At 39.9% G+C, this 15,188-nt stretch overlaps 1 protein-coding gene across 3 annotated transcripts in view; it reads left to right on the forward strand.

Moving 5' to 3' along the window:
• The window catches only part of nrbp2 (nuclear receptor binding protein 2), a 37,693-nt gene that overhangs the window by 16,936 nt on the left and 5,569 nt on the right, over nucleotides 1-15,188 (forward strand). For 2 of the 3 annotated variants that reach the window (XM_022767128.1, XM_022767127.1), the window contains exons 2-8: nucleotides 12,081-12,203; nucleotides 13,034-13,135; nucleotides 13,254-13,343; nucleotides 13,830-13,870; nucleotides 13,964-14,058; nucleotides 14,216-14,239; nucleotides 14,349-14,435. In XM_022767128.1, the coding sequence (XP_022622849.1) occupies nucleotides 12,081-12,203; nucleotides 13,034-13,135; nucleotides 13,254-13,343; nucleotides 13,830-13,870; nucleotides 13,964-14,058; nucleotides 14,216-14,239; nucleotides 14,349-14,435 (562 nt within the window). The remainder of the gene's footprint in view (nucleotides 1-12,080; nucleotides 12,204-13,033; nucleotides 13,136-13,253; nucleotides 13,344-13,829; nucleotides 13,871-13,963; nucleotides 14,059-14,215; nucleotides 14,240-14,348; nucleotides 14,436-15,188) is intronic. The other variant, XM_022767129.1, reaches the window with a different exon arrangement.

The raw sequence follows: 15,188 nt of genomic DNA on the forward strand, positions 1-15,188 counted from the left end.
TTTTCTGAACTTGTGTGAAACCGCACGTTGTTGCCGCTTCACAACTGAAAAATGAAATAAAATCTAAGTGTGAGGGTCAGACTGTTTCAGCACATCTGATCGATTCATTACTGTGGTATTACGCTGGAAATAGAGGGAAATCTTTTAAACACAAATGGCTGGTGTCAGGAATTCTTTACCCAGCAAGTTTTCTTTGCCATCAGCAGCTTTCCTCCGCTTTAAACCAATGGAGCAAACACAATCATTTAAAGGAAGGACAATTAAGAGAACATGCTTCACACATTTGTTATATTTTGTAAGTTTTATGCAGCCCCTCCCTGTCTCTACAAATTACCCGTCTGTGGCGACTGCAGAGCGTCTTGCTCTATAGGATTCCAGTAAGACTGGACCCCCTTTTGATCCGAGCTGTGTTTGCTTCATTAAAAATGACAGGTTGTTAACCTTGGGCTCCCCCAGAGGGAGAAAGGAAAGAAGGACTTTGGCTTCACCACAGGATAAATAAAATCTGTCCCAACATATAATTTAATGTTTTTTCAGGCATAAAATTTAATTTTGCTTCAAGAAATGATTGTTTTGTGAAATGAAACCTGCATTGTGTTAAGAATTAACGTGAAATCAAGAATAAATATTTGATACGGTTCAAATAATTCTTGGTAATTCTCAGATTTTTTAATTGGACGTTACTGGTGAGATACGAAAAGCCTTATTGTATTTTTTATTATGCACATAGTACAACTAATACATAGACAACACTTACCCATCAATAAACTGAGCACAAATTCTAATGTGAAAGGTCTGACAAAAGGGACACACAAAAACTACATATTATATACTGATACGCATTTACAGAGAAATGTATTATTCTTATTATTCTTTAAATGGTTTCCACTAGTAGTTTTTCACAAACGTATATTGTTATTGTCGACTGAGAAGTAACAAGAAATTACAGTAAAGCAATAGATAGAAACAGAAACAGTGTCCCTATGACACCTCAGACAAATTTATTTTCATCTCACAACTCTGTAAAATCGAACTAACCTAATCAATTTTCTTTTATGTTGTGTATTTATATAAAAAAAAATGGCCCAAACATAAATCAATGAATTTGGAAATTTGTAGATTTCCATTTATAGGTAATGTATTTCTTAGCTGCCGCGGTGTTAAATCTACATATATATTTTATCGTGTGTATTCTGAATATCTTTTAAAAAAAGAATGACTTAAATATTTATAATGAACATATCAGAAGACTAAAACACATGCAAAAAAAAAAACCTTTTTGCCTCCTACAGTGCAAACATAAAAACAATTCTTCACAGTGCTCTGTGTTTTGTAATCGGCTGTGATTGTGACATTGAGAGTTCAACCCCAGCTCACAACCTTTGCTGCATGCCGTCGCCTCTCTTTGACATCTTGTCCTGTAGAATCAGCACAACTCTCACCAAAACGGCAGCACAGATTAGATAAATGACTGCAATGCTGCAACAACTCCCAGTGATTATTAGAGGGGGGGGGGAGTCATGTGGCGATAACGGAGCCAAGATAATATTTTATCTCTCTACATTATGCAGTTTTAACCTCTCACAGTAGAGGAGAGCTGGGTGGTTAGTGAGGTGTGATAGGGCCGGGTGTTATTTCTCCCACGTAGGCTTTTTCTATCCTCTCTGAAATGTCAACTCACGGTAGTTGTGTCTCCGAGCCAAGATGCTGGTTCACAAGCTGCTCATATTCGTCATGCTAGATTAAGAGACGGAGAGATACTACAGCAGCTCACTCTTCAATGAAACATGAATGATTTCTCTTTTATTTTTTTTTTGTAAACATGCTTCTGGTTAAAGGCAGTGCCGGATTTGTTCACATCACTGTATGAATCTTTTGCTTTTACCGCCCGTCAGTCGAGGAGCTTTTATCTTCCCTTCCTTAAGAGGTTGAGCACAAAACTGAGTAAACACACACACTGTAGCTATGCAGATAAAATGGCCCCTGAGCGCCCTGACCTTGTGTGTTTTTTTTTTTTTTTTTTTCCTGTCTCTCTCCACTTGAACACAGTAACGGTTGATTGGTTGAATACTTGGGCGTGTGTGTTAAGAGGAGAGTCGGCTCCCTGACTCAACGGCCCCAGAAAGCTTCAGAGGTTTGAATGTGGGCAAAGTTGTGTTCAGGGTTCATGGCAGCGCACAGATTCAGCGCAGCGATGCTCTGACTCAAGTAGAGTTGGATCTTGATTAGTGCTGAAATGATTAATCGATTGATTTGATTAGAGTTATGCGACTGAGAATTAACCGCCAGCAGCTTTGATGTAGCAAAATTGCTCTGCTGGTTTTCTCTCCTTTATCTTTTGTTTTGGGACTTTTAGTCAGACAAAACAAAGTATTTGAGGATGTCACTTTGGGGTCATTTTTTCATCTTCTGACATTTTATTGGTTTAATAATGACTCAATTCGTTAAAAAACAAAACAAAACAAAAACTATTTGATCCACTTCCAAGTTGGTAAAATACCCAGATTTGTTAAATTCAGAGTCGAACATGTCACTCAACAAATATTATTACCTTCTCCATATTTTTTAATTGTATTATAAATGTAACTCGGGTAGCAATTTAGCTAAATGGGCAATATATCTGAAAAGTAGGGCTGAATGAAATGCAAAAAAAAATCATATTGCGATTATTTTGGCAGATGTTACGATAGTGATGAGTCACAATTTCAGGTTTTGCTTTTCATTTTCACTGAAAAAAATGTTAAAATGATGATGAGTTGATTTTTGTTGGGTCTTGTACCAAACAAGCATGTCCCTTTACATGTGGAGAATATGATTTCAATTTATATTTCAATTAATTGTGCAGCCCTACTGAAAAGGCTTCAGTATTACAATATTTTCAGAAGACCTGAACATCAAAATAAAATGTATCCACAGCAGTAAATATCAAAACTGTCAGAGATGAAAAGATGACATGGGCAGCTTGGTCGAACTCTTAGTCTTGTGACTCACTCACAGGAACAACTTAACACATATATGCATTAAGAAGTCAGGGCATTATGTTAATTACAAAAAGCAGGTTTGTAAATAAACTGTTTCATTTTGGCAGCAGCCTCAGACATTTTAAACAACATTCAGCCTCAGTTTGAAGTGCTTGAATTGTCAATTTTGAGTTTCAGCTCTTAAGTAGCAAGGCAATCATGACCTATCCTCCGAGGGGTGCAGAGAAAGTGAATGATTTATTAAAATTGCCTTAATTGCTGGAAATAAATGCGTTGCTATGACGCAGAAGAATGAGGATGCGTGATCTGCTGTAATGTGGTTCAAGGAATTAGCCACATAAATGGCTGTTTTTTTTGGTTTTTTTAATCATCCCTTTTTTAGAAACGCTGGTCTGTCTTTTTGGAAATAAATAGGTTTATATTCTTTGAGCCAAAGTTCAGTATTAAAAAAAGTTATAGTCTTAGTGTCTATGGTCTATTTGATGAAGTGAAAGCCATTCCTTCACACGAAGATTGCTCATTAACACCTCTGACTGGCAGTGTAAATTGGTGTGCAAACAAAGATATCATCACACATACACAGACACGTGCAGCCACATGTGTACCGTCTTCATCCCCCTCCGTCGTACAGGTAGACGTGTGGTCGAAGCCTCACTTCTGAGGAGTCACTGTTAATGGGTAAAAGCCTTATGTAATGAGGCCCTTTAACACTTCCTATGCTTCTCACGTCCCGGTCAGGACGCATTCTTCTTGAACGCGGTTGTGGTTTTGCCGTCTCTCCGCCTCTGGCCTTATAAATCTGCAGCTTTGTCACTGTGACAATGGGGAGCGAGGACAGCACGTTCACTGTAATCTTGCAGCCCTGGTACGGACTGAAACACAAATACACAGATGATTCCCTCTCGACTGCAAACACAAGTTGAAAGACGCAGCATCTGCAAGAAGGAAACATATTTCTAATCTTTTGCAAAGGCCTCACTGCTTATCACAGGACTTGGTCAAGGTCGACTCTCTTTGCTGAAGAGTGTTTTGTTAGCAGGACTAATTATCCAAAGCTTTTTATTAAAAATAGCTTCTTCTGTTTTTTGTTTTTTTTACAGCACATCAGGACATGCCTTTCCTCTAGTCTGCTTTTGATTGATCTGCAAAGCTTTATGAAAGAGGCCGAATAACTTTCCCCCGTCTTTGACTGTGTTTTGACTACATTGTGTCCTGTTGCTGTTTGTTTTGCAGCTGTCCGCTCTGTATCCATCTGCTCCGGTGAACCACCTTGCTCTCCCGCATTCCTCTTAGTGGGGAGTGTTAACTTGCTCCAAGAGAAAATGAATAAGTGAGATGTGATGACGGCTGATCTGTTTAATATCTGTGTGACCTTGTGTGTCCTTTTTGAAAGAGGGCAAACCATTCATGCTGTGGAAAGTCGAGATACTGGCAGCGGTTTAATTTAGATAATGTGGGATATGAAGGGCATTAATCTGAGAAATGCTGCAGATAAGTTAACATGATTTAGTCTGACGATTACAAAAATCTCTCACACATATATAATCTGTCATCTCAATGAGAATGGAGAGTGTCGAGTTGTGCATTTCCTGTCCCCTGCTTGACTTGTCACCGCTGGTGCCGTCAAGTTATTCTTCATGCTGAGTGGACGTGCACGCATTATCTGAGACGCTGACCTGTGACATCCTGGGGCGACAGAGAGAAAGATGCGGAGGCGGACAGTAGAGCGGCTCATGTGGCCCGTGAAGGTCAGCAGACGGTCAGTGGCCCAAGGCCCTGACACTCGCCAGACGGGAATAAAGTGGAGAGTTAGAGTCGGCTCAAGCAGTCAGAGGTCTTGTCTGGTTTAAAGCCTGATTTACTTCTGTGTTAGCTGGTTTTTTTTTTCTTTTTTTTATAAAGACATGCTTTTTTATGAAAGTTAGGAGGGTAGGAAAGGAACACATTCTCATGTTTTTAGAGCTTTAACCAGCAAATATTCACAATTATTTATAACACCACTTTGGTCCCAAACATTTCAACAAATACTGGATGTTTTGCCTTGAAAATTGGTTCAGACATTCCTGTTCCCCTCAGGATGAATTGCATTGAATTGCAGCTTTGCTTATCCCTCAGCTTTTCACCTTGTGCCAACATCCCGTCAAAATTTCATTTATCCAAACACTTTATGATGAAACAACAGTAAAACTGATGACGTTCCCGTCGGCTGCGGCTTTACTTAGTGCTAATAGGCAAATGTTTTCATGCTAACGTGCTAAACTCAGATGATAAATATGATAAACATGTAACAGCATGTAAGCGTTGTCATTGTGAGCATGCTACATGCCAACAAGTTGAAATCAGCTAAATGTAAATGTCACCTGACGTTAACATTTAGCTAAAAAAAAAACACCACTGTGCTTCAGTACAGCCTCACAGAGCTGCTCACAGAGACTCTTTTACTTTTACTGAAATTATAAATCATTTTTTGACAACTTACAATGATCAGTTCCAGCTGCTAGCTTTAGATTATTCTTCAGTTACTTAGTTTACTGCACATTTGCAGAATTGCAAACATATGTTTTCAGTTAGTGAGACACATTTTATCTATGAAACACAAAAAAACTTAGCCTAGTATTATGAGCTAATTCTGAGAGGTGTTCTTCCAAATACATATTGTTTTCTGCCAGATACACCCTGTTTGAATTGACGAGGCATCGTTTTCCCCTTCTCAAACACACACATTGCAGAGTTGGTTTTCTCTACCTCTTCCATTTTCCCCAACATGTCAGCCCAACTCTTTGATGCTGCTGCTCTTTGATGCCAGCGAAATCTCTGAGCGAGAGAAAGCACAATGCAACAGAGAAAGACGCCTGTGCTCATTTACATACAGTTAACCAGCCTAGCAAGTAGTAATGCAGATTATTTGGGTGTAGCCTTTTCTGTACCAGATCTAGTTATTAAATATTAATGCGGTGCGGAGTATCAGCTCATCGTCAAGGTATGAGATGTAGGAGGAGGCTCAATAGAAGCGAGATACTAACATGTAGGAGACAAAGCTCTTTGTCACCGCAAGGATTGGACCCACACATGGTCTCAGACAAAGACTCTCTTTCATTTAAGATGCCTCTGCTGCAAAGGATCACGCTGAAAGAGCTGCCATACCGTAGTTTATTCCTCTCCTCTAATCCTCCCTCTGTCTGTTCTCTCTCTGGCTCACTCACCAGACACCTTTCTTCATTTTGAGATAATTCTCCCAGCCTTGTAAAAACGATCAAAAGTAAAAGGGATCTCACTCTGAATCTGCAGATGGTCCAGCAAACATTTGTATTCATCATGTTGTACAGAAGAAGGTTTGTGCTTTCTTCTGCTTGGATTTATACTATGAACCAGTTCAGCTCTGCACACAGAGCAGGGTGTGTCTATAAACACAGTACAAACACTCAGATGCAAATCTGCTCTCATGGATATAAATTGGCTGGACAAAAAGTATTACACAACACAATTCAGACTGCATCCAAAGTGACCATAATATTGAATCGCCTTCTTTTTAGAAATGAAAAACTGAACATTATAACTGTTATTGAGATAGGGTTTATTGCAGGTCCTTTGTATGAAACTGCATTAAAAGTCCAAGTGAGTAAAATATGCAGACAGACTGTCTATGCTTTCATACTATGAGTACTGTGAGTGTACCTAAGAAGAATAGTGACTGTTACACATTGAAGACCGTGCCAGTGAAATACTACATATTTTAGGTAATAGCCTAGTTTAATTTAAATATAGATTACTTTATCCTTACTTTATTATCCATTTCTGGCATGTCTTCTCTCTCTGGGTAACTTTTCTATTTTTGTAACATTTGTTGTTTTTACATTCCCCATGTAATTTTCTTAATAACTTTTAATGGCTAGATTTTATCCTATGTTTTCTGCATGTATTTAAGAGCCCCAGAAAGACTAGCAACTGCTTTAGTAATGGTTAATAGTAATGCTATAAACAAAAAAGTTCGGATGACATAGCTGAAACATTTCTGCATTTTTTCCCCTTAAAATAGAAATAGAAAAACTAGAACTACAAGAGCATTTTGAGCATGTCCCAGTGGTCCAGGGGCTTAAGGCGCTGACCACAAACCACATCATCCCCTGTTCAAGTCTGGCTGGGAATCTCTGTTGCATGTCGTTCCATATCTCTCTCTTTCTCCTCATTTCCTGTGAGCCCTCTGTTTTCCAAAGAAAGGCATAAAATGCCCAAAATGGCCTCAAAACAATAAACAAGTAGATTAAAAAAAGTCTCATTTTGGTATAGGCTACATACTCTTTTTGAACTTGCTGAACTCTGGCCTCAGTTACACTCAGCCCAGATTTCTTTTGCTCCTCGGTTAAGTGTGACATTTTCTCCCTCTGCCAATGTACATGATGTGGCGTGATGTGGATTGTAAGTGATGTGCTGTGCTGATCAATAAGAAGAGTGAAGAAGATATTTTGTTGATTAACTTTCCTTGTTTTGTAGTTTTGAAATTCCTTTGTCTTGGCATTAAAGGAGCTATTTGTAAGTTTTGCTATTGCTACATAGCCAGTGTTAGCATTGACAACTGTTAGCTTACCAGTCTAGAAGAAACATTGTGAGTTCAGTATCAAACTTCATTCCTTTACTCATCAAGAGCTGTCTCCAGAGGTGGAAACAAACACCAGTTGTCTCTGTCATGTCTTTTCTTCCACTGAATTTAGCACGCTAACCAGCTAGCCTCGGCCTGTCTCGTTTCTGCTAGCGCTATCAGGGAGCTGCATAATGCTGTGTGTGTTACTTGTAGATCTTAGTCTTTTTTTTTTTTTTTTAAACCATGGTGGAGTGATACGAGCAAGTAAAGAGAGAGATGTGTCTCGTCACTTGTTGGAGTTCGCACTGAAGAAGCTGTCGTTGTGCTTTTCCCCATTAGCCATTAGTTGTAATGCTCTAACTAGTTAGCAGTTAAAACTTAGCCTGTGTAATATTCAAACCCATGCCCTCAATCTTACATTAGGTTTATCCATGGTGTACTGGACTGATCATACTTAAATTTTCCTTTACATGCTGAACCTCAGTTGTTTTTTTTTTTTTCAAATCAACATATCAACATGGAGGGAATATCATACCGAAAATATCATCATGTGTGAGTGAGAAGTGTACAGGAATAAATTGTGCGGTGAGGTAATGAGTGGTTTGCGTCAGATCCAGTTTTATCCGGCTCAGATGTAGATTTAACAAACATCAGAATAGAAGTTGGTCTTGTTTTGAAATGAACACACGATCCCTGAATCCCTTTCCACACCCTAAACCCACCTCCCCTCCAAAGGCCAATCAGAGACCAGCATCCATTTTGCTGTTTACAAGTCTCACGCTACCATGACCAAGCAGCAGACCCTGCTACAGCCCGCTGGGACGGAGACATAGGGACAGGGGGCCGAGTGTTTCTCAACATCTAGGGAAAATAAACAACAGCCAAGCCTTGACGCTAGTGGGAAACTGACATGAGTCCTCCCTGACAGCTATGGAAGTGGAGGAATTCCTCCAGCTGTCAGCGAGTCAGAGCAGCTCTGTAATACTAGTAATCAAATGATCATATTCTATTGAGTGGGAGAGCAATGAGATTATATGTCATGTCTACTCAGCTGCCCACCTCGACTGCAAAGAAAAACCCTGCTGTACAGCTGAACTGTAGGTTGAGCAATAAACCAACCGCAGTAGCCAGAAAATATTTGGTGGAGCATTTCTTTCTCTTGGGGCTGCTTCACTTGATGAAGACATATGTGGTGTCTGAAAAGTCAAAATATAACATTAGAATATTTATGGCAGCTTCTGTGGTCGCGCTGATTGCTGTTTGTCTTCTGCTTGTTTGGCTCAGTTAATAAACCTCCTCCTGTTGAGCCGGATACAGAAAGCTGTTTTTCACTCCATTCATCGTAGAGTTAAAGATGATGATGTCACGAAGCGTGGTACAAGTGGAGCTCTGTAGGAAAATATCAATGGTTAGCATTTAGCAGTAATAAACAGCCATTTAGGGGGAGAGAGAAGACTGAATAATAGTTGTTCAGATGCTACCCTGTCATCAAGCTCTGTGTCAGCTCTCAGCTGTTCATCAGAGACACACGGCTGATATTTTTAAGACCACAGACAGGATGATGATGATGATGATGATGATGATGATGATATGGGAGTGTCAGGTGTGCTTGCTTATTTTCTAAAGGTGTTTTTCAAAAGATAATACCGATCGAATGTTCACTACATGTGCAGTTTTGGCCTACTTTTCATAGGTCTCTTAGTTCCAGTTAATGGAAATCTTTGCACTACAGCTTTCAGTGATATTTTTGGGGAGGGCTTTGTTCCTTGTTTCAACATGAAAATTCCCCTGTGCTCAAAGCCAGGTCTGTAAAGAAACGGTTTTCCCAGTTTGGAGTGGAAGAACTTGACTGACCTCAACCCCTTAACACCTTTGGGATGAACTGGAGCGTTGACTGAGAGCCAGGCCTTATTCTATTCACTTCACTTCCTTATGTATTGTATGCAGCAGTTCAGCGCCCAGGTCAACAAACTGACACACAATAAACAGGAAAAGAAAGAAAAAAACAAACACTGGGTAATCACAAAGCTGAAATCAATCAACAGCTATGTGGAATTGATAAGAAATTATTGAAAGAATTATGATAAGAAATCACAACATCCACGGTGAATCCATATAAACGTATATAAACAATGTTAAGCAGAGTTAAAGGGCTGAGAGAAAAAGAGAAGTTCCTGAAGGCAGCAGTGAGAGTTCAGCTAAGATGTGATCTTGTAGGTTCAATATGCTCATTGATTTCTTCTGTTTTGCTGGTCACAGAGAGACCACAGATCTCTGTCTGACACCAGTAATCTTTGAACAGATCTCAGCAACACTGTTCAGATTGTTTCTGTCACCTCACCTCTCTTTTAGTTAGAATAACTGACTCATCTCTGTGTCTACATCCCAATTCAGGGTTAGATGTTATCTCCGATACGTCTGACATCAATAATCAGTGTGAAAGACGGAGATTGGGCAAACATCAAATCAAAAATAAAGAGAAATGTAACTTAATTTAAAAAAAGATACAGATGGGGATGTCAGGAACCCACAGCTAGTGGCCTCACACACGTCATATACTGCTGATTGCTGAAAGATGGTGACGACAGGCTTGATACCTCATGTACTGATACTATTTAAGTTAACCATCAGTATATTAAGTATATTGGATCTGAGGGCCTGATGTGGAATGAAAAAGGCAACACAGACGGCATCAGGAATACGGCAAATACAGTAAAAATACCTTATGAGAGCCTATCATATGTATTTTTTCTATATGTATATGTTTTTTTTTTTTGGTTTTTTTTTGTTGTGACCTCGTAGGAAATATTTAGGAACCACTGATTAATACTTTTCTGTTTGGTCCATCAATACTGAAACCAATGATTCTATCTTATTCTATAACTCCAGAACTGATAGTTTACTGATCCTTGCGAGGAAATCCCCTGGGTCTAGGAGCTGGTTAAGATTTCTCGTTGCACAGTCATACTGCAGACTAGTCAAGATCACTGATGTGTGGAAAACACCATGCATGTCTGTGAATAAAAAATGTCCTGACAGTCCATCCAGTCGCTGCTGAGATATTTCGGTCTGGGGTAAAAGTTGTGGAGAGCCTGCAGACATTGCTGCTGCTAGCACGGCTAAACAAAATCCATCCTGAGGCAGCCACCGCACTGAGTATTTGAGTCCACACTCCTCTGGAAATGATGACTCTTAGTTTGTAAGCAGAAACGATTTTCCATCACTTCGGGAAGATGCAGTCTTGGTAGGAATTTCGGGCCTTGCACCATGCTTAATGCTTATTCAGAATAGACTTTGAACCCAATCCTGTGTCTTTACTCACTGCACCACCACCACTCCTCCTGCATAAAAGTAGTGGTTACATCAGCCCCCCCCCAGCCCCCCCCAGGCAGCTGAGGCAGCAATATCCTGTGTGATGAGCAGTCTTTAGCTCTTTGCCGCTGTTGCATAAACGCCGTCTCATGCAGTGATGGAGCCCCGGGGTGTCTATGTCTGCCAGATTATAGACCCAGCCACTGCCTCTTCACTCCACTCTACTCTACTCTACTCTGCTTTTTTCTTTCAGTTCTTGAAGCTTTTGTGCCACCTCCTCCATCTTGTGTCCCATGTCTCATCTCTCTAAATCCCTCATCCACAATCCCCTCACCTCTCCCCCTCTGTCTCCTGCTAATCCATCTCTTCCCTCTTAACACGAGCTGCTGCTCATCCCATCGCCCCTCTTCGCTGTTTGTCATCACGTTATGGCTGATATAACCTCAGTGGACTGAATTACCTTCCACACTTTAGCCACTCTGATTCCTGTCCATGCATTAAGCTGAATTTAATTATGTTTATATATTACACCCCTCACACGGTACTGCACTGGCTTGTTAACCGAATACCCAGATTCAACTCTTTATTAATGGAGCAGCCCGTGTCAGATCTATGTGAATGGATTATGTGGAGCTTTTAGTAGTTATTATAGTCACAGCAGGGGTGATTTGTAATCATTTCAAACATGCTTTTTTTATTGAGTATTTTAGCAAGTGCTTGGTAATGCTCTGCTGCTTTGTTTTTTCAGGCATGAGGCATTCTCATTGGTTAGTCGCTGGTCTATATATCCTGAATTAGATCTGACCTGTGATGGCAGTGCTGGCACAATGTCTTGGCATCTCTCTTATAACGTCCTTGTTGATGTATTTCAGCTCAAATGTGCAGTGGATCATGTTTTTCTTAAAGTTGCTGTAATCATTTTTCAATATCAATATTGACAATGGATCAAATGACAGTGTGTGTGTGTGTTTGTGGGCGTGTGTGTGTGTGAGAAAGGTGTCAGTCAATGTTGCTCCATGTTTGCTGGATGTGTAAATAGGTGACTCTTTGGTGACATGTTTGACCCTAACAACTATAAGTTGATAATGTGTCATAGTTGTTGTTCACAGCTTCTTTCTACTTCCCCAAAGTGGCTAAAAAAAAAAATTAGTTAATGCAGGTTTAATGTCATCTTTGTGGTATAATCTGTTCCTTTCTGCCCCCTGCAGGTCAGCCAAGGTAATGTCCCAGGTGTGGAAAGTGCCTCTCTGGCCATGGACACAGAGGAGGGTGTGGAGGTGGTGTGGAATGAGGTGCTCTTCTCTGACAAGAAGGTCTTCAAAGCACAGGAGGTATTGTGGCTCTTTTTATTTAAAGCCAACACAGGCTGTTATTCAACTAAATTATTTTCTCTTTATTTTTATTTATTCTAAAGCTAAATGAATGGGTTGTCATGGGCAACACAGTGCTCGTACAAGAACAGGGTTTTTCAATTACATATGTATGTGACAAATATATTCCATTATGATCCATACAGTTTATTTCATTGACACTAACGTGCCAGTCGTCCTTTGTTTAGAGGATTTACCCGCAGCCATTCCCGTGTGATGGCCCCCTTCTAGCAGACAAAGTCTTTTAAACAGATATTAATCCTTCAGTAAAAGCCAGAATTTTGCCCAAGTTTAATATAAGAGAAGAGCAATGATCTGCTATGACAAATATTTTAAGTACCTCTTTTGTAATCACCTCTGTATAAATTTCTAATTTGGAATCACAAAATATTTTATTATGTTCTTCCAGCAGATTTCTCACCCTGTATTTAATGAATATTAATTATTATTATCTGCTGGTCTATAAAAAGGCAGAAATATTGAAAAATGTCCTTCACATGTTCCCCTAGCAGGCTTCTTGTTTTGTCCCAAACACAAAGGTATTCAGTTAATCATCATAGCAGACTAATAAAATTAGCAAATAATGACACTTGAGGATTTGGAACTAATTGGTTTTTTTTGTTGGTTTTTTGCTTAAAGAATTACTATAAACCAATTATCTAATTAATTTGCCGATGGAGTAACTGACTTACAGTTTGAGGTTTACTGGGAAAAGCCGAAGGGATTGAAGGAGCGATTGGGTCCATGAGGTCACGTGAAGATGTGAACTGGCTTGAATGTATGTGTTCTAGGAGAAGATCAAGGAGATGTTTGAGAACCTGATGCAGGTGGAACACCCAAACATTGTCAAGTTCCACAAGTACTGGCTAGACATGAAGGAGAGCCAGGCTCGGGTAAGACGGCTCTCTTTCTTGCTCTCTCCCTTCTTTTTTTTTTCTCCCCTCACATGCACAGACACGGACACCTGTGAATGAACTGTTATTCCCTCCTCCCTCCATCTGTGGCCCACAGGTGATATTCATCACAGAATACATGTCGTCGGGCAGCCTCAAGCAATTCCTGAAGAAAACTAAGAAGAACCACAAGACTATGAATGTGAAGGTCAGTGTTTTCACTCCGGTCACTCACTGCACTTGAGCGTTTACTCAGACTGTCTTTCTCGTGGTGATGGTGGAGGTGACAACACGCGGTACTGCAGTCCAATCACTATTCAGATCCATATTTCCAGCAGGATTAGAGATTATGTAACAGGACGCCCTGGTGGCTCAGTCTGTCCAGACGTACAGTACATCTTATTCTTGCAATGTTGAGAGTTTGAAGCCTGCAGTTTCTACAGCATCTCATCCTTTCTGTTTTCTCTTTGGTCTGGGTCCATCTGCTGTTTTTTATTTAATGTTTCAGTACCTAAAGGATTTCTAAAAAAAAAAAAAAAAAAGTGCTGTATATACAGTATGGCGTTATTTCCTGTAATCCCTGAGAATGAGGGGGAATTAATGTACTTTAATGTATTACAGTACAATATAAATTTCCATATGCGCTCTGTGGAACAAATGCTGTAGAGGATTCACGCTGCTCACTGTATTTTAGGCCTGGAAGAGATGGTGCACCCAGATTCTCTCTGCGCTCAGGTACTGACAGATTTATTGCCCAGGATATTAACATGAGAGATGTTTATTATCATAGCCAGAGCATTAATAAGATGGTTTATTGTTTACTTGCAGTTATCTACACTCCTGTGACCCACCAATAATCCATGGCAACCTGACGTGCGACACCATCTTCATCCAGCACAACGGCCTCATCAAGATCGGCTCAGGTCTGCTCCCAGCAGGGCTTTTTATGTTACTACAACCAGCAGTGACCACCTATGCTGTGTTATCTCAGACTGTGGACTTCTGGATTTACCTATTTAATCTCTGCAGTTTTACAAAACAGAATAAATATCTCAATTATGCTTAATTTTCTTTCCGCAGTGTGGCATCGGCTATTTGTTAATGGTAAGGAATAGATAATTTTGTCATAGATACATGTATGTTTTCATTGGTGTCATATGTATCAATTTACATGATCTAATCTGTCTATATTATCTGTGTCTTCTCTAACCAGTGTTCCCAGATGCCAGCGTCCACGGTAAAGCGAGGCAACTTCGCGATGAGCAGAGGAATCTTCATTTTTTTGCTCCAGAATATGGAGGCAAGTGTAAACGGAGCAGAGTATGTGTGTAGTTTTCTGCAGCTTGAGTTCTATTAAATCTTTCTTTCATTCATTCCTAGTGGAAGGATTTACCCCAACGTAGAAATTTAGGCATTTTCTCCACAGTTTAATGTGGCTCAAAACTTCACCAAACGCACAGCCACCACAGGATCATCTTTTTGTGTCGTGAAAAAAATACCCTGCCCTTCATTTCTATAAGCATCCTGTGCAGTAAAACTGAGATATGTTGCAGAGCTAACTGCCGCCAGCAGCAAACAGAGTCTTCCACCAGGTAGCTGTGTGAGATAATGAGCTAAATGAAGGAATCAATGGAGCCACAGTACAATTGATTGGCTACTTAACATTTAAATTATTTCACACAAGTCATTTGGGGAGATTTAATGGGTGATTTGTGTTGCTTTTAGTGCTGTAAAAAGATGGACTGGTTAATTCTTTGTTTATAATAAGGTCCAACTCTTCCCGTTTTCCTGGTTAAATGGATATTTTGTGAGTTTTTTCCTCTCCAAACTGAGTTTTTAAGGCTAGAGCTTGTCGTATGATCTACAGATTCTAAAGCCCTTAGGGGGAATTTCATGATTTGTGATGTTTGACTTTACTTGCTTGGTGATCCTGTGAAATGCAGCGGCTATTTAATGAGTACATTTTCATTTTGGCGTAAGCTTTTGCTTGATGTTTTATATGTTTCAACCCTTTTTTTTTTTGTTTGTTTTTTTGACCCGTCTCTTCTTTGCT

Source organism: Seriola dumerili, unplaced genomic scaffold (genome assembly GCF_002260705.1).
Source record: "Seriola dumerili isolate Sdu_G_001 unplaced genomic scaffold, Sdu_1.0 BDQW01001124.1, whole genome shotgun sequence".
Taxonomy (NCBI): Eukaryota; Metazoa; Chordata; class Actinopteri; order Carangiformes; family Carangidae; genus Seriola; species Seriola dumerili.